This window comes from Trichomycterus rosablanca, chromosome 6 (genome assembly GCF_030014385.1).
Source record: "Trichomycterus rosablanca isolate fTriRos1 chromosome 6, fTriRos1.hap1, whole genome shotgun sequence".
Classification (NCBI taxonomy): Eukaryota; Metazoa; Chordata; class Actinopteri; order Siluriformes; family Trichomycteridae; genus Trichomycterus; species Trichomycterus rosablanca.
In genome coordinates, this window is record NC_085993.1 from 43,496,402 (window position 1) to 43,515,460 (window position 19,059).

The 19,059-nt window shown below is 38.0% G+C and overlaps 1 protein-coding gene across 1 annotated transcript in view; it reads right to left on the reverse strand.

Moving 5' to 3' along the window:
* itpr1a (inositol 1,4,5-trisphosphate receptor, type 1a) overlaps window positions 1-19,059 on the reverse strand; it is a 44,408-nt gene that overhangs the window by 12,496 nt on the left and 12,853 nt on the right. The window contains exons 16-41 of the mRNA XM_062997935.1: window positions 18,463-18,635; window positions 18,221-18,340; window positions 17,298-17,492; window positions 16,612-16,863; window positions 16,383-16,524; window positions 16,144-16,291; window positions 15,056-15,246; window positions 14,800-14,926; window positions 14,665-14,719; window positions 14,400-14,565; window positions 13,662-13,832; window positions 13,301-13,378; window positions 11,602-11,739; window positions 11,186-11,311; window positions 9,762-9,962; window positions 8,602-8,717; window positions 8,217-8,352; window positions 7,312-7,437; window positions 7,040-7,168; window positions 5,828-5,942; window positions 5,509-5,693; window positions 5,254-5,402; window positions 3,841-3,952; window positions 2,892-2,927; window positions 843-890; window positions 512-641 (exon numbers count right to left, since the gene is read on the reverse strand). Of these exons, the coding sequence (XP_062854005.1) occupies window positions 512-641; window positions 843-890; window positions 2,892-2,927; window positions 3,841-3,952; window positions 5,254-5,402; window positions 5,509-5,693; window positions 5,828-5,942; window positions 7,040-7,168; window positions 7,312-7,437; window positions 8,217-8,352; window positions 8,602-8,717; window positions 9,762-9,962; window positions 11,186-11,311; window positions 11,602-11,739; window positions 13,301-13,378; window positions 13,662-13,832; window positions 14,400-14,565; window positions 14,665-14,719; window positions 14,800-14,926; window positions 15,056-15,246; window positions 16,144-16,291; window positions 16,383-16,524; window positions 16,612-16,863; window positions 17,298-17,492; window positions 18,221-18,340; window positions 18,463-18,635 (3,565 nt within the window). The remainder of the gene's footprint in view (window positions 1-511; window positions 642-842; window positions 891-2,891; window positions 2,928-3,840; window positions 3,953-5,253; window positions 5,403-5,508; window positions 5,694-5,827; window positions 5,943-7,039; window positions 7,169-7,311; window positions 7,438-8,216; window positions 8,353-8,601; window positions 8,718-9,761; window positions 9,963-11,185; window positions 11,312-11,601; window positions 11,740-13,300; window positions 13,379-13,661; window positions 13,833-14,399; window positions 14,566-14,664; window positions 14,720-14,799; window positions 14,927-15,055; window positions 15,247-16,143; window positions 16,292-16,382; window positions 16,525-16,611; window positions 16,864-17,297; window positions 17,493-18,220; window positions 18,341-18,462; window positions 18,636-19,059) is intronic.

Consider the following 19,059-nt stretch of genomic DNA (forward strand, 5'->3'; position numbering starts at 1 on the left):
ACACCAAGAACTAATGATTTGTTAATACTTTTGTTTTATTTAACTGAAAAAAAGTACAAAGAAAAGTTTTCAGTGTTTTCAATGACCAACATCATTAATGTGAATACACTGAAAAAAGTTGGGACAGATGTTTACCACTGTGCTATGTCACCTTTTATGTTAATTACACTTTTCGATTGTGTGGAAGTTTGGCACAATGTGGTGAGCTAAGTAGAATTAACAAATAGATTCTTGTTTTTATTGCATTTCAGAAATAAAACAATTTTAGTAAATAAAACCATTTAAATAATAATTTAAATGCAATTACAGCAATGACATCACAGTTCATATACAGTATATGATCTTTTTATAAATAATCACTCATTTTGAACTAGCCAGTATCAACCCATACACCCGTACAACACATAACAGCTGCATTATGCAGAGCACCTTTTAAGCACTAATGTACACAGATAAGTATCCAAAACTTGTTTGTGGAATCAAATTCTTCAGCTTTAATCTTTGCACCTACCTGATTGGTTCTTGTTTGGACCTACAGGTGTAAGGCTAGAGTTAGTGAAGGCTGTCAGACTGTCTCTTCTTATACCAGTCCTAAAGTTACCATAGTAGCGATTCACCAGTAACTGCCTCAGAGCTTCACCCTGTAATGACATGCTTAGCTTTTACACTTTTACTCCTGTATTTTATTAGTTTTACTAACTGTTATTTTATTCCCACATGTCTGTAGAAGAAAAGTACTGGTAGTGGAAAAGTACTTTATTGTATTGTAAAATATCAGCCAGTTAGGCTTTTGTAGTAAGTGCATTCCCAGATCCCAGGGTCTGAGGGTCAGGGTAACCTACCCTTCTCTGATCCTCCTGCTGTTTTGGTGGCAGACTGACATCTACCTGCTGAGTAAGTGAGCAGAGCAAACAGCAAAACACTAATACAGAGTTAGTAATCATCACCATGCTTAGCAAACTAAATACAAACACAGCACTCTTATTGGGAACGATTAGTAAGAAGCACAGGGTCAGAATGCTAAGGGTCAGGAAGCGGAAAAGGATAGACGTTGCACAGTTATCAAATTTAAGCTGAATTTTTAGTCTGTCGATCGCAATTATGGATATAGAGAATATTCCTAATCAATTTAAAACACTATAAATAATAAGAATAATAAAAGCAATAATTATACACACATCACCTACAGTTGTGGTGAACATACAGGGGTTGGACATGGAAAATGAAACACCTGGTTTTAGACCACAATAATTTATTAGTATGGTGTACGGCCTCCTTTTGCGGCCAATACAGCGTCAATTCGTCTTGGAAATGACATATACAAGTCCTGCACAGTGGTCAGAGGGATTTTAAGCCATTCTTCTTGCAGGATAGTGGCCAGGTCACTACGTGATGCTGGTGGAGGAAAACGTTTCCTGACTCGCTTCTCCAAAACACCCCAAAGTGGCTCAATAATATTTAGATCTGGTGACTGTGCAGGCCATGGGAGATGTTCAACTTCACTTTCATGTTCATCAAACCAATCTTTCACCAGTCTTGCTGTGTGTATTGGTGCATTGTCATCCTGATACACGGCACCGCCATTGGATGCACATGGTCCTCCAGAATGGTTCGGTAGTCCTTGGCAGTGACGCGCCCATCTAGCACAAGTATTGGGCCAAGGGAATGCCATGATATGGCAGCCCAAACCATCACTGATCCACCCCCATGCTTCACTCTGGGCATGCAACAGTCTGGGTGGTACGCTTCTTTGGGGCTTCTCCACACCGTAACTCTCCCGGATGTGGGGAAAACAGTAAAGGTGGACTCATCAGAGAACAATACATGTTTCACATTGTCCACAGCCCAAGATTTGCGCTCCTTGCACCATTGAAACCGACGTTTGGCATTGGCACGAGTGACCAAAGGTTTGGCTATAGCAGCCCGGCCGTGTATATTGACCCTGTGGAGCTCCCGACGGACAGTTCTGGTGGAAACAGGAGAGTTGAGGTGCACATTTAATTCTGCCGTGATTTGGGCAGCCGTGGTTTTAAGTTTTTTGGATACAATCCGGGTTAGCACCCGAACATCCCTTTCAGACAGCTTCCTCTTGCGTCCACAGTTAATCCTGTTGGATGTGGTTTGTCCTTCTTGGTGGTATGCTGACATTACCCTGGATACCGTGGCTCTTGATACATCACAAAGACTTGCTGTCTTGGTCACAGATGCGCCAGCAAGACGTGCACCAACAATTTGTCCTCTTTTGAACTCTGGTATGTCACCCATAATGTTGTGTGCATTGCAATATTTTAAGCAAAACTGTGCTCTTACCCTGCTAATTGAACCTTCACACTCTGCTCTTACTGGTGCAATGTGCAAGTAATGAAGATCGGCCACCAGACTGGTCCAATTTAGCCCTGAAACCTCCCACACTAAAATGACAGGTGTTTCAGTTTCATTGTCCAACCCCTGTAAATATTAAGTACACCATGTAAAAAATCATTTTCAATGACTGCATATATTTTGAAAAAGTCAACATTTCAAATGTATTTAAACAATTTATCAACCGCTATATCCTGGTCAGGGTTGCAGCAGGTCTGGTTCTATCGGAAAACAATGGGCACAAGGCAACAATACTATGGACAGAGCACCAATCCAATGTAGGGCTTCAGCACCCCCCTTCCCTTGACATACCCCATCATGTCTGTGTAACCAGCTGGCCAGTAGCACAACTGAGATTTAAACTCAGATCACAGCACTCAAGATAAAACCATTCTTCAATAACAGCTTTACAAAGGTGTAAAAAGACCTACACTCAAGTAGATCCTACAAAATGCGTTTTAGATATCTATATGACAGATGGTAAGACAGAGACATAATGGGAAAAACTAGATGAATAAGAAATAAACAACCTCTGTAACATCCATCTCATCATCAAATGTCATGGGCTGAAAAAGAGGAGTGAAGGATGGGTTAGTGAAACAGTGACTGTTGGTGACATATGCTTCAACAGAAACAGAACAAGCAAATAAAGAATTAATGCAAACAAATGAGGTCTTAATGGGCTAACAGCTGAAAGTGTCAGCACACATGCACACAGCGTAAGAACAGAAATCTTGTACAAGCTGATGAGACACCATGGCAATATGCAGAGGTGGGTGAAGTAGCAGAAAATGTAGTTTTTAAAAAGCTTATTGCTACTTACACAAGATTATGAGTTAAACTTACACATTAACATGTATGGAGGTTATACAGCACATCCTGCTTAAATGGCACAACTAATATTAGCACATAGTATTGTCATATACCTGCACTGTCAAATTCACATGAGGTGACAATTAAGATTTTGTAATAAAATGCATTTTATTATTATAAGGACAATCCTTTTAAACCGGTACAGACCAATTGAATGTGAGCACAGTATATCACCCAAAAAGTGTTCCTCAACCTACTCTCAGAAAAAGCCCATGTGCCTCAGTGGCTAGTGATCAGACCATAAAAATGTATCCGATTGTTCAGACTATATTTCTCAAGTAGGGCGTATTGTAACAGCACTTAACAAAGTAATCATTTTAAGCCATGCATAGTAGTGATTATTAGTGGGCCTTCACATTTTAGTGGGTAAAAGTACCTGTAAATTAGTTAACATAATGTCTGAAAGTACAACAGTTTGCATTAGAGCTTCAGAAAGATTAGCTTGTAAAATTGCCACATGTCTGTATATTACTGCTGCTTGAATTACTAGGCTTGTAAATGTGCATAGAGTAGTAAATTCTAACTGCACTAATGTTCCTAATATTTTACTTATAATCTTATACTTTTTTTTCCACTTCTTACAAATTTTTTTTCTTTCACTGTTACCTTTTCTCCATATCCTCTGTCTTTGGTCATCATTTCCCGGAGCGTCTGCAGAACTTTGATGCACAAGCGCTCTTCATTCTCCACCAGCAGCTGCTTTGTGTGTTTAATCAGCCTGTTTCATCAGAAAGCCATGAACAACACTTTTAGCATCATCTAAGGTATGTAATAAATTTGTAAATTTGAGTCGATTGGTATTAATCCATGTTACTTACTAAGTATTGTGGGGTGGTAAAATGAAACTAAACAGTGGTACTAAATTATTTTTAAATGTCTTTACTGGATGAAGTAGATTAACACTGCACTAAACTATAAAATAAATTCAGGTGATTGTTACACTGTGAACAATCAGCAATAAACTGCACAACAAACATCATCCCTTTTTACACCCCTCTGACCTGAACACAAGCATTTAGACAAATCAAAACAATGGTCAGATTAAACAACAGTCTGCAGTTGTAGCCTAGTGGTTAAGGTACTGGACTAGTAATCAAAAGGTCGCTGGTTCAAGCCCCAACTCTGCCAGGTTGCCAATGCTGGGCTCTTGTGCAAGGCCCTTAACCCTCAATTGCTTAGACAATATACTGTCACTGTACAGTAAGTCGCTTTGGATAAAAGTGTCTGCTAAATGCCGAAAATGTAAACGTAAACTCAGGACCAATAATTATTCTCTATGTGTTTGGATAAATCATTTATTAGGGTTGCATAATGGATATCATGTTGGGAGCATCATGATATATGGCTGCTTCTCTGCAAATGGTATGACAGCATTATATGTCATCAAAAAAAAAAAACATTGAGAGATGTACTGGGACAATTTAGAGCAAAATTGTATCATAGTAGCCAAGAAACTACAGACAAAAAAAGCCTAAATAACTTTTTGCCTTAAATTCCGACGTAAAGTTATGGATGATTTAAAAACTAGGAGTCCATTACAGTGTTTTAATGAGCATTCGTATTATAAAAAAACTAAAACAAGAAAGACTCATGATAAACCTTTTGAAGTTGAAAATTACAGCTGATGAGAAAAAAGCAAGAAATCTTCTACAGGCCTAGTCTACTTTTTTTCGTAAGAGTAAAGTGTTTATTATTTCACACACAGTATTTAATAAATATTTAAATGTTTCAGAGTATTAATTGTTTATGTTTTTTAATTTACATTTATGGCATTTAGAAGATGCTTTTATCCAAAGCGACTTAACAATTGTAGCTAATTAAAGTGCAAGCAATTAAGGGTTAAGGGACTTGCTCAAGAGCCCAACAGTGGCAACTTGGTGGTGGCCCCTGAGCTAGCAACCTTCTAATTACTCGTCCAGTATCTTAACTGCCAAGCAATTTTGTCCAGCTAGTGTGATTTTATTATATTATTGTAATAAATGTGCTGTTTAAAAAACAGAGCAGGATTTAGACTCATACTTGCAGATGAATCCTCCACTCTCACACTTGCGATGAGCATCAGTGTTTTCTGGAAAAAGAAGCTCAGGTCGATGGAGAACATCTACCAACACTGACAACTCAGCCTGCACCAGAGGTCTCAAGCGCTCCTCTAATGCTGAGACTATGTCCTACACACACACACAATGTGGGAAAATAATTACCCCTTTAAAAGTAACAAACAGAGATTTGTTCATCTTTCAGACACAAATGCACACAGTCACAGTCAGGCCTCACCTGCAGTCTCTCGATGATGTTGCGGTAATCTCGGGAGGCAGCGAGTACAGAGTCTCTTCGTGCAGCATTGCGGGCGGACTGTCTCCAGCTCAGAGCTGTTTTCTGAACTATATTGTTGGACTTTATGAACAGATTATTCACCTGGCAGTCCAGATCCACTGGAATTGCAATTGCCCGAACCTTAGCTGTAAAGCACATACACACAGAGGAAGTGAAAAGCGATAATTGGATAATCAAGGAACTGAATACGACTAGATTAGGAGAAAAATTGCTTAGCTATCATGCCATTGAGTAGATCATGTACGAGATGAGAACTTACCCACATCACTCAGCACCTTTATGCAGGCCTCCACACTGCCCTTCTGACTCAGCCAGTGGCAGTGATAAACACGAAACACTCCCTGCAGCAACTGCACAAACACTGGCTGCCGAGTCTGTGAAAAGGCGAATAAGAGAATAAAACAAGACTCTAAACCATGATGCAGATAGTAAACTCTTTTTTTAAACTGAGAACCTGTGTACATACTGGCTTACTTTAATGTTCGTGCCATGGCTTTGTGTCTTCTACACTTTACATAACAATTTACTGCAGTTTACTACAGAAACAATGAATTTGGCGTAACTGAAGTTTTAATTACTTGACAGCACATCATTAAAGTGCTTGATGACTAATTTTCAAGGACATTCCAAGGACAGATTTCTCATACATACCAGCCAGAAGGTAAACTAATATTTACAACATCACTTCATTTGGTTGCTTACTGGGAAACATTCCTACACAACATAGGTATCATGATTATGCTTAATATACGAAAAAAACCAAATACACATTTAAACCTCCTTTTATATATGCAGTAAAAACACAAATCCATTAGAAAAGCACATTTAATTATATTTAATCCTACTTTTACTGTTACAGCAGCCACTACACCCTGCTAAACTCCACACACTGACAAGTTCTGTACTGATTTTAGTAGATTTAAACATAAGTGTTTAAAGTTTCTATTTACACCAGCAAAAAGAAAAAAAATTACAATATTTCATTTCAGTTTCATGTTTGAAATGAAACGTTGCAGTTGTAGCCTAGTAGTTAAGGTACTGGTCTAGTAATCGAAAGGTCGCTGGTTCAAGCCCCACCACTGCCAGGTTGCCTCAAGGCCCTTAACCTTCAATTGCTTAGACAATATATACTATCACGTAAGTCGCTTTGGATAAAAGCGTCTGCTAAATGCCGAAAATGGCAATGTAATGTAAATGTTTACAACGGTTCTGTCCTGGTTAAGGTCCCAGTGGGTCCAGTTTCATCAGAATCATTAAGCGCAATGAAGTAACACAACCTGGACAGCACACCAATCAACTGCGGAATGTCAAAGGCTTATAGCACCACTAGAAATTCAAACCCTGAATCCCAATGTAAGTGGGTTAACATAATTAACCTCAGTTCATCAGTGCGAAGGTGGAAACTATTGGGCGTCCGAGACTAAAATTAGGAACCACTTCCTTACTGGATAAATGTAGTGATTGGTGTCACCTGTAGGCTGGTGCTCTGGTCGGAAAATGGTGAGCTAAAGAATGTGGTGACGATGTTCATGATGGTTTCAGTGACATAGCGCTCCAGAACTGTGTCTGCATGCTTTCTGTCACTTGTATTGTTACATACCTACAAAAAGGAAACAAAATTGATGTGACATTACATTCAACTGTGTGTCTATAGGATGATAGTCACTGTATTGTCCCAAAAAAAATTCTAATTTCCATTAAAAAGTAAAAGGAAGTAAAAGCTTTGCTCTTTTGTCCACTTACTCTGCAGATGTCCACCAAAAAGTTATCAAACAGTTTCCACATATGATTACTGGTGTAGATCTCCTTCATCTCAACCTCTGTATCCACATAGCAGTGATTAAGAAAATTCACATATGCCATCTTCATCTGAGAAAAAAAACTGGTTAGTTTAAACTAACATTTTGTTTTGTTCTTACAGATACAACTGTGAGCATACATGGATACTTAAAATGTTTATACTTTTTGGTGCATAGAAGTCAGTTTTATAGGGCAGAGGCAACAAGGTATCAAGTTGAAAAGTAACAAAGCCTAAATGGTGGGAGCTTTTTTAAACTTTTCTACTCATTGCACTAGCAAAGCAGCACTAATCATAGAAACATTTATTTTAATGCTCACATAAATGTTATGTTCATTTATTATGCGTAGAGGCACTGTCCATTTTCAAATTAGCATAAATGTAGTCAACTAATCTTGCTGGTACTGAGCTTGCAGCGTCTTTTCTTTTTTATTTAAACAGTGTCTAACTACTTATTGTCGAAGTAGAAAAACAGTTGTGTAATTTTGGTTTTGTCCATGCATTGTGTTTTTTTTAGTAAAGTCAGTGTTAAGGGGATTTCTTTTTTAAGGAACTTCATGTGTCTTGCCCAACACAGCTTAGATGAAGTAACTGTATCTCACAACAAAACACTGGAACAGCTTTATCTTTGTTGAAGTGAACTAGCTTTGCTTTAACAGATTTTTACTAATACACCCTGGGCTTTTATTCGAGATGGATCTCCATAGCACTTCTAAACCATGAACCAAGCTAAAATGATCATCCACTAGATGTTAACATGTAAATATGTTACTGCAATAATAACAGAATAGAAATCATTCTCTTTGTCAACAAGTTATTAACCACAATTCTTTCTCTAACAAGTACACACCTCTGGGATGCAGTCCTCGTGTGTGACTACACGTACAATGTCATCAAGAGGGAGAAGAGAGTTGCACTTTATCTCAGTGTAGACATTTTTACCCTCTGTGCACACAGCTAGCAGCTCCACCAAGTGGATATGATACCTGAAGTGTATTTTACACACACACACAACTAACATTAGATAAATTACATTACCACAATTGAATTATTACTACACAGTTTCACACTGGCGTGGCAACCAAAAATGTGTGACTAAAACATTTTACACTTCTAATTTATGCTTCCTGTCCTACTACCACCCAAACCCTTAAATTATTAAAATTAAAGGAAACCTCAATATCCCACATGCCTACGAAAATAATTCCTACATGCCTTTGATAAACACTCTGTACCTGAGTGCACTGTTCTCATCTAGACGCTCCCTTTCAAGACGCATCATCTGCACCAAGGTCTGGAATGATGCACGGTCATTGTAAAACACCAGGACATCCTCACCGGCATTAACCAGCTTTACATGCAACACAAACATCGTGCTATTATGGAGTACTCCTAGGTTTTCAGTTATTAGCATTATAAACAAATTGTGAGTAAAATAAATCATATTAGCAAAAACAGAGCAGTACAAAACCATAATGTTTATGGAGAATTATTTGTAATTATCATTGCATACTATTGTATACTGAGGACCACCTGCGCCTTGTGACTGTTAACTCACTCTAGGTGGGCATGTTTCTATCTATCTATCTATCTATCTATCTATCTATCTATCTATCTATCTATCTATCTATCTATCTATCTATCTACCTATCTATCTATCTATCTATCTATCTATCTATCTATCTATCTATCTATCTATCTATCTATCTATCTATCTACCTATCCATATATCTATCTATATATATACATATATACATATATATCACAGTTTCTCTTCCTCAAATTTGCCAGCTCCTCTGTCCAGCAACCTGCTTTTCCTCTGGAACCGTTATACCGGGTTTGCTCCAGCCTGGTTTCCTGCTGGTGTGTGATGCTAGCATAATTTATCTATTTTCAGGAAACTTAAAAATAGCTAGTGTCACGTCATTTTGAGGGTGTCACAATAGACCCATTCAGGATGAGCAGGCTGCCCCAGAGGAGGCGTGAAGACCCTTTCCTGAGAGTTCCATAACTTTACTTTGTTTCTGATGGCTGAAGCAGCCTGGCATATTGTGACAACCAGTTCCCAGTTCTTTTCTATCCACTTTTTCTATTGCAGGCTGCTGTTTCTGTTATTTTGGCCACCTCATTTATTTGCAGTTGCCCCCCTTGTTTGTGGCTTTCCAGCCACAGTATTGCTCTACCTTGGTTAAGCATCCTTCACCTTGAGCTTCAGTAGCAACTCGTTACTTATGTATGATTTGCCTTATAAATGTCATGATAAGCGACACCTCATGAGGTCCACAGTACATAACTAAAGTGCTGACCGTTCTGATTTGTATTAAACCCAGAAACTTGCTCCTCAAATAAGTATTTCTTTATTTCATAACTAGCGTGACATTATACACAAACAAACCTCAGCCATGACAATGTCCTGGCATTTCTTGATGAATTTGTTCTCAGCTTTGACAATGGTCTGCAGGAACTTCAGATAGTGGACGCTGCGTCCGTGCGTCTCAATACAATGCACGAAGTGCTGTACCACTCTCTCATTAATCTCACTACACAGCTGGAAGTTATTCATGAAGATATGCTGCATGGTTACCGCCTCCAAAATCTGATAAACACAAAAAAGGAACATTATAGAAAAAACCAACATACAAAATAATGAAAAACCATAACAACATAATATATAGCCCAGCCAAAAAATGTACTTTGTGAAGGTAATGCAGTTTTATAATTATTTATATGTCTGTAGGTTTGGGGCATTAACCAACCATTCTGTAGTGTCCGACTATTCCTGTCATTAAGTTTAAAATTGCAATGACTGTTGATACCATTTATCCATGTCTGACACACGCTGCATTGAGATGTTCTATTTAAAACACTTAACACATGTTCAGTGTTTGTGTCTGATGCATCTGCAGTTTAAGCATCCTTGATTTTGTCTTATTAAAACTTTTTTAGTTACTTGATGTTGATCCTTAACTTTTTTGCACAATTTATTGTGTTGTGAATTTGATTTGAAATCAGTAACATTGATGGTATTAGCTAAGTATGCAGAGCCTGTTTTAATTAGACGCAGTGTTTGCTGTCCCAAACACTTCATATCAGACTAGAGAATGTTTATCTTCTTGTTGCCTCCACATGTCATTTAGCAAACTCCAAGTGGGCTGTCTTGTCTCTAACTTAACAGTGGCTTCCATTTTGCCACTTTGTCATAAAGACCTGATTTACTTATTGCTGCAGAGATGGTTGTCCATCTAACAAATTTTCACATCTCATTTGAATAGCACTTCTGGAGCTCTTCTAGAGGGAGCTCTTTTTTATGTCACCAACCAAAGCCATTCTTGCCTGGATGCCCAATTTGACCAGAAAATCAGCTCTAGAAAGATTCAAGCTTCTTCTATTTGAAAGATTTTCAGGTCACTTAGAGCACCCAAATGTGTAGATAATGTTTTATATGCTTGACTTTTTATCCTTGCAGTTTTATATTTTCTAACATTTTTTGGGAAAAAATATAAAATCTGTAAAATAGCAATTATATCCATTGAAAATTAAATTCACAACACAATAAGAACAGAAGCTAAAGAGAAAAAGCTTAAATGTCCCTTGCTAAAGATTCTAGAATGTTTTGAAATTGTACTCTACAGAAGGAACAATTCTTTGAAAGGATATTTTCTAAATTGGTGATTTGATAATAGAGGTGAAGGTGCTATCTAATACAGCCCTCTCTATAAGCATTGGCATGCTTTAGGGTTATTCATTCATTTATTTAATGTCCTTTAACCTAAAAACTATCATTATATCAGCTCTGATTAGTAAGTAGAAAGATCTTACTCCAGGGTTAAGGAACAAGTTGATGTGCTTATGGAGCAGCGCCTGGTTCTGCTGGTTTCCAGCACAGAAATTCTGGAGAAACTGATGAGCGAGTGTCATAATCTCTTGCATCCAGACATCTTCTCCCTAACAGACAAAATGCAAAAATAAATGATTACAGGAAAATAATTACTTAGGGCAGTTGTAGCCTAGTGGTTAAGGTACTGGTTCAGTAATCAGAAGGTTGCCGGTTCAAGCCTCACCACTGCCAGGTTGCCACTGTTGGGCCCTTAAGCAAGGCCCTTAACCCTCAATTGCTTAGACTGTATACTGTCACAGTACTGTAAGTCGCTTTGGATAAAAGCGTCTGCTAAATGCTGAAAATGTAAATGTAAATTACTTAAACACAAACTTATAACAAAAGCATTTAAACATACTTTTTCATAGGGAATCTGGAGTAGCTCCAGAACAACTGAGTGAGCTCCCATGTTTCTGAGAAGCCGCTGCTGTTGCTTCTTGTTCTTTCTGCTAGTCAAATTCTCCATCACACACAGCCTGCTCAGTCTCAAGAGTATCTGCAGAAACACATATGCCAATAAAAAAAGAAACAAAATGAGGGAAAACAAGTATTTAACCACTTTTGCTTTGGTAAAAAAGAAAAATGATAGAATACCCAAGTTCACATAAGAATAAATGTAAAGTTCGAGATATTTTTTTCCTAGTATAGGATATACTGTACTTTATCCTAGTCAATATCACAGTGGGTCCAGTTTCTCTGGAATAACTTTGTGCAATGCAGTGACATAATAGACAGTATGTGCGAAATATGAACTGGATAAATGCACTGAAAGTATATTAATAAATAGAAACTAGGGATGTCCCGATCCGATCTCCAAGATCGGAATCTGGGCCGATCAAGGCATTTTTTAACTGATCGGTATCGCCTTTACTAAGGCCGATCCTAAGCCCGATCCTTTGTTTTACGTCAGCATGTCCGCTGTGTGGAAATACTTTAAATTGGAAAGTGAAACAAGTCCAACAGTGAAGTGTAATGTCTGCAATGTGAGCGTTTCACGAGGCGGTAGGAGCAGAGCTGCGTTCATTACTGTAGAATTTTACTGTTTATATGGTGTGTGAGTCGAGGATCACTCCGGTTTACAAAACAATAACTTTTAATCCGAGTATGAAAACTTCAGGACCATAACATACAGCTTTTACGAGTTTACGTGTTACAAGACTGAACGACATCTCAGTATCAAGCACTCTGATTGGCTTAGTTATGTAACCGAGCATCGTAGTGATGCACTCGCTTAATAAAGAAATAAATACATGGTATATTCACAAATTGTCGGGAGCATTTAACACTTTATTAACTTCTTCTGTTACGGTACCGAATAGCGGACAGCTAGAGTCATCGCGTTAGCCAAGCACGCTATTCCATGCAATATGGAAGCCCCAAAGGGTCAAAACACACCCACTTCGCGTAGAAATGTCCATCAAACCATTGTCACAAAACAACCACAGAAAAGTTTGTTACAGTTACAACACACATACAAGTACGATGGCTCATGAGAAACAAACCAGATATCATTTAACGAAACAATCTACAATTACTACCAATTTGATACAGCACCTAAAAAATAAACACTCAGTCGAATACAGCGACTTTATTATTATGTGATGAAAAGAGGAACCGGCTGTCCGCTAACACGGCAGAGATGCTGATTATCCTCAAAAAGAACCTTCACTTCATTTTGAGTGTTCTAGTTTTACTACTACAATGCTGCACTAAGTTTGTTTACTTTTATTTTGTAAAAATAAAAGAACATTAAGCAATAGCTTGGATCCAGGTTTTTTTCCCCCTACAGCACTGCAGAGCTATTCAGTTGTTAAACATATACGTTGGATTAATTTGAATAACTGTAATGTACTTGAAGTGCGCACTGTGTGAACAGTAGTATCTAGTTCTCATCTAGACAATATCTAGAAAATACAAGTATCGGTTTGAGACTCGGTATCGGATCGGGATCAAAATTAATGATCGGGATCGGGAACAAAAAAACGTGATCCCTAATACAAACAAAAATTATAATACATATAATTATAAAATTATAAGTAAATAAAATACAGTCTAACCTCTTTTACAAGGCGGTAGTTGGAGCTGCTTGTTGTCTCAACTTTGGGTTTGTCTGTTCCATCAGAAATGGGGTCACTCTGACACAAAAAATAAATAAGTCAAATTTCCTGATGGGATTGTTAAGGCCATTTACATCATACAGACTAACAGCAGGTTTTAAGATCAGCATTAACATATAACAGTATACAACAAGATATCCTGCGAATCTAAAATACTAAATCATTCATTTTCTTTGTTCATTTGCGGCATCAATCAACAGATCAAGACTTAAGGCAAAGATCTAGCACAGCAAAAAATTAGCAATTAAAGGTTTAAATATTTTGTGAAATAAACTCCGTCTAACCATTAATAATCCCTCACCTTATCATGTGTTTCTGTTGTGATGCCCTCTGCTGTGTGGAGTCCAGAGTCTGACCCTTGTCTCTTGTACACCCACAGTTCAGACTTCTCCACAATAGACCTCAGCTGATCCAGGTCTGACTTAATCTGTTTGTAGTTCTCCACATCCTGACTGGTGACCAGGAGTTGCACCTGCACACAACAGCTTATATGAGATAAACAATGCTGTAGTTCAGATAAATAACAATAAAATTATATGTTTTCAGTATTTTCTGGCCAGAAATCACACCGGCGGCATAACCTACTACAATCTGTTTGCTAAGAAAAAATATTATTTACATTACTTTATCCTGTATTCACTTGATACACGACAAAAAACGCTTCTGCACTGGCTGTTTTCATATGTAGTGAGGTGGTGCCGCTTTGAAGCCTAATTTTGAACTATGCACAGACATAGTTGGGAGAAACTGATTCTCACTGTCTGAACTGTTGTATTCAATTTTAAAATACAACCATGGCATTGTAAGAAAAATACTGCATAGTGACTAGTTAGCTGTGAAATGTGGTTTGCATTGTATATAAATTTGATTGTTTGTTATGCCACCAAATTTAGAATGAGTGTATATATACAAAAATGAATTATGATGATTAATTAAAACATCTGTTTTAATTAAATATAATGCAATTCCCAACTGTCACAACTGATTTTGCAATAGGGTTTGTAAGTGCTTCTTGGCTCTAGCTTTGTGTGTGTTCTACCTGTTTGAAAGCCTGCAAGACCTCCTGCCGCTGACTAAAGTGTCTAAAGAGGAGGTGAAGGGCTCTGGACACCAGAGGAGGGTAGTCATGCATAGTCAAGTGAAGGAGGACCCTCAGAAATGTCCGACCACCATGATCATCCAGATCCAGTGGGGTATTCTCTTCACTACACACACATACACAGTGGTAATCGCAAATTATACAGCACATGGAAGGAATGCACATGTATATACCAGACGTTATGCAAAGACCATATAAATCTCACCTTCCTCCAAATATTCCCTCTGCCTGCTCCTCAATATGTTCAAAATCCAGTGCACCTAGTTAACACAAGAACTTATTTACACACCATAAATGTACACTAAAGTCAAACAAAGATTCACACAGACCCGTCTCTTACCCTGCACACTGGTTTGTGATTCAGGGTTAACAGAGGCCTCTGGCTGAGAGTTACTCTCATCAAACTCTCTTTTAAAGATACACAGCAGGCAGGAGATTCTGTAATCCAGCCGCACGTTCAGAATGAACTACAAATACAAATGGATGGAGGGACAGATGCAAATGCAGTTAATAAGAATTAATGTCTCAACTGTAAGAATAGTAATTTCTAATGACTGGGAATTTTCTTAGTCTTATTAACACTTATGTTTGTATACCTGTAATATTTCTATGATCTTGAGCTTGGTGTCCATGACTAATATGTCTTGTTTCTGAGGTTCCGTTTGGGCTTTGACTGAATCTCTGTCTGGAGTGTTTCGGTTTGTAGCTGGCAGAAAACCGCTACCTCTCAGCACCACCTGTGTCATCAGCTCCCCCACACCATGGATGGATCGCATCACATTACTGCCTGCAAATATACATATAACATGTAGCTACATCAAATTATGATTAAGCCATTATTTACACTTTTTACCCATTATTTCAGAATTTCTATGGTATATAGCACTACTGTAAATGTCAATATGAATGTTAATTAATTTGTATAAAAGATCAGATTTCCTTGGCTCCTATCCTTTCCATTAAAACATGGATTTTATCTAATCATCAGATGCTTGCTCATCAAATTTGCAGCCATTGTTCACCTATTATAAATAAATGAATGATTTCTTTAGAATTTATGTAAATTATTCAACTATTTCACTTTGCACTTAAATTGAAACACTAATTGGAAAGTTTGTAATGAAAAACATCTAATTTAAAAGAAATAAAAAACAAAAGCATTTTCACTATTGGTCTTAGACTTTGCCCCAAACGTATTTCTTTCACTGCAAGTGTCTTAGACACACTTATGTGTTTTTAATTTAATATACTTTCAGCGTATATGTCTAGTCACAAACCTAACTATAAATTCATAAACCTTACCAACGTGTGCAGGGATCTGCATCATATATAATTGTGTTTGTTCTTTGATGCAAAGGCCCTTGATGGAAATGCAATTTTAAAAATCTACAATTTTACAGTGGGATACAAGCCAGCACCTTTTTTAGAAACTAGTCTTATTATGTCTACGCTACCGTATTCAGTTTAGGTAAAGTCTATTTATGTTCCCCAGTACATTGGCAGAAAAGCACCCAACAATTACAGAAAATTGTTCTAATTTTTTTTTTTATGAGAATAACTGCTGTGTAAAATGTCAAAATAAAAGCATGACTGAATGCTGTTCTTTTTTTTTAATTTCACCTTTATTTTACAATATTATCACTGTTAAATATGTAGAATTATGTTGTGATTTTTAGTGTCTGACCTTTGCCTGTTTCCCGGTCCAGTTTGATGGGAAAAGAAGCACTGATGTGAACACAGTCTAGGATGGCCAGCAGAATCTTAGTCAGTCTGAGCAAGTCACTGAAGTTATAGAAGCCAAAGTAGATCAGATTCCTTGCCAAATTCACCACCTAGAAGGCAGAGCACAGGAGAACAATGTCATGTCAAATGTCAGGACTCCCATGGTCATGGTCGGCATAAAGTAGGTAAATATGAAAACACCTCAAAAGTGAGCTTATTCTTCTCTTTGTCTGAAAAGGGAAAGCTCTGGCACACAACGTCCCGCAGGTAGTTCTCCACAAACTCCATCGTCTGAAAAAACTTCTCTTTAACCTCGTCCCTTGACGTCCCATCATTATCATAACTGGTAAACAGCACAACAAATAAAACTTAGTGGCAAAAACCCTGACAACTTTAACTTTCCAAGCTATATGACAGGCTGGTAACTCACTCATGGATGGAGATTTGAGAAGGGATTTCGGACCAAAGACGTGCATACTTGACGGGTGTGACCTGTTCCTGGGGGTCACGATCCACATGCATGTGCAACATCATTCGGCAGAAGGAGGCTCGCAGATCAAAGGGCAAATCTTCGTCCGACATACAGTGTAAGATCAAATCCACATCCAGCTGAACTGAGATCTTGTTAATGGCCAAATACTGACGGTCCAAACACATCCGGGCAAACAGATTCAACTGGTATCTGACAGACAGAATCAAAATATTTAGTTACTAAAGTCCAAAACCTTTTAGTCACTTGAAATTATTTTTATGGATCTAGCAATTGTGTTTTTCCAAAATAATCTCTATTAACAGTAAATGCATAGTAAAATTGCATTATAGCTTTCTGCAGAGCTAAATTTTGCTTTAATGAAATCTTTAAAATTTTGCTTCAGCTGTGATGTATTACATAAACACCACCGAGAGATGTGTTCAAGGTAAGCTGCAAACATGCACCAAAAAGGCAATGGGTACAAGAATATCTGCTTGGCCAAAAAAGTGTCTTTTGAAATCTTATTATGAATGACTGAATGAATTAATGAGTGATTTTAACAAACAGACAAACAAACAAACAAACAAACAAATGAAATGTGTTACTGGAGGTCAGGCATATTTATGTAACAGTAATGTATCTACCTATAATAGCTGATCACCTCCTGATCCTCTTGGTGCCCTTCCTTAGCATCTTGGGCCAATTCTCTAATGCTTCTGCTCTTTACTTCACCACTACTGTCCTTCCAGAAAAGCCAGACTTCCTCTTCATCCTCAGCTTCTTCCTCGGTACTGTCCCCAAGCACTGCTCCAGCAACCTCAAAGCGTGACAGCACCAACCTGACATTCACATAAACATTGTTAACGTTACACAGAAATACACATATAATTTATTAGAATCATATGTGCAGGCAGGTAAAGGGGTAGAAATACAGCCCTATCAGTGAGAACATCTAAATATATTCAAGGAAATTTTAAAGTGAAACAGAGATAATGTAGCCAAAATGTGCACGTCCACATTCTACAAACAGAAAAGATGCAAATTGTATGGAATATACTGGAATATACTGGTCCAACAAATCCTGTATTATTAAAGGTCATGTAGGCAGCTGATCATATTACACATCTGCAACAGGATGCACTGTAGGAGAACCCACCTCACAGTGTACAGAAGTTAAAGGACCTGCTGTTAATGTCCTGCTACCAGGTACCACAGGACTTGCTCAGGTGGGTCCTGGGGAGTCCATGGCTCAGCAAGTAAGAGCTTCAGAGCTGATTTTTACAGCATGTTTTTACAGCTGGGTTGTTCTAATGTTTGGCTCATCAGTAAAACCTTTACAGTATCTCCATATTTTATTGTATAATAGTACCATCTCAAATACCAGTATATACACAAACACACCACTTTGAACAAATGCAGCTGGCACCACACTGACACAGGAGTGGACTAAAACAGTGCCCCTTACAAAAAGTGCCTTACATAGTCTGAGTATTCATTTGTTTTCTCATACCCCCTACACAAACTGATCAAAATCCCCATACTTATATAAAGAGGAAAATGGTCCTACTTGGTCTCAATAAGAATGTCTGAGTTAGCTGGATCCAGCACAGCATTACAGATGAGCTCTTGAGTGACAGGAATGGATTTGTTCATTGATACACACAGGTCTGACAAGTAGTCCAGAAACCTGAACACAGAGATTGATGCATTAGCATTGTAACCATTACATGCCAGAGGTACATTTATGTTGATTGAGATTTAGAGTGATACGGTGATCACTAATATACAGACACACACAGATCTACACACCTAGGCTCTCTGTTCTTACGAACTAGACTGACAAACGTGTCAATCTCAGCAGCGGTGATATGCTTTTCCAACAGCTTGCGGTTGTTGTGTAGCAGAGCTGTGATGGTGTCCTCTGCCAGCACATCATAACCAATCTGCTTCTGCATGAACCGAAACTGCTTTGCTATATACTCCTACAAACACAGATATACATGAATATACACAAAGGAGATTCTGTCAAGGTAGTAAACAGGGGTTGGGGTAGTGGTGGAGTTAAGCTTATGGTGATGTTGACAGTGGAAGTGAGGTAAAATATGCCAAACTCAAAGAACAAAGTTAGGGACTGAGTCCAGGTCCCTAGGACCCTACAGTCCTACAGCACTGACAACACATTCTGAACCATGTATAGGCCTATTTTTTTTACAGATACTCCGCAAAGCAAAACGTATGTGGACATCCCTCCTAATTGTTGAGGTCAATGTGGAATTCCTTCTTTAGCATAAACTTGCCCCTGCCCATAAAACTAGGACCTCCAGTTGCCTGGATCTTTACTCCACAAAGCATCTTTAGAATGAATTTAAATGCCAGTTGTTAGCCAGGTCTTTTTTATAACATCAC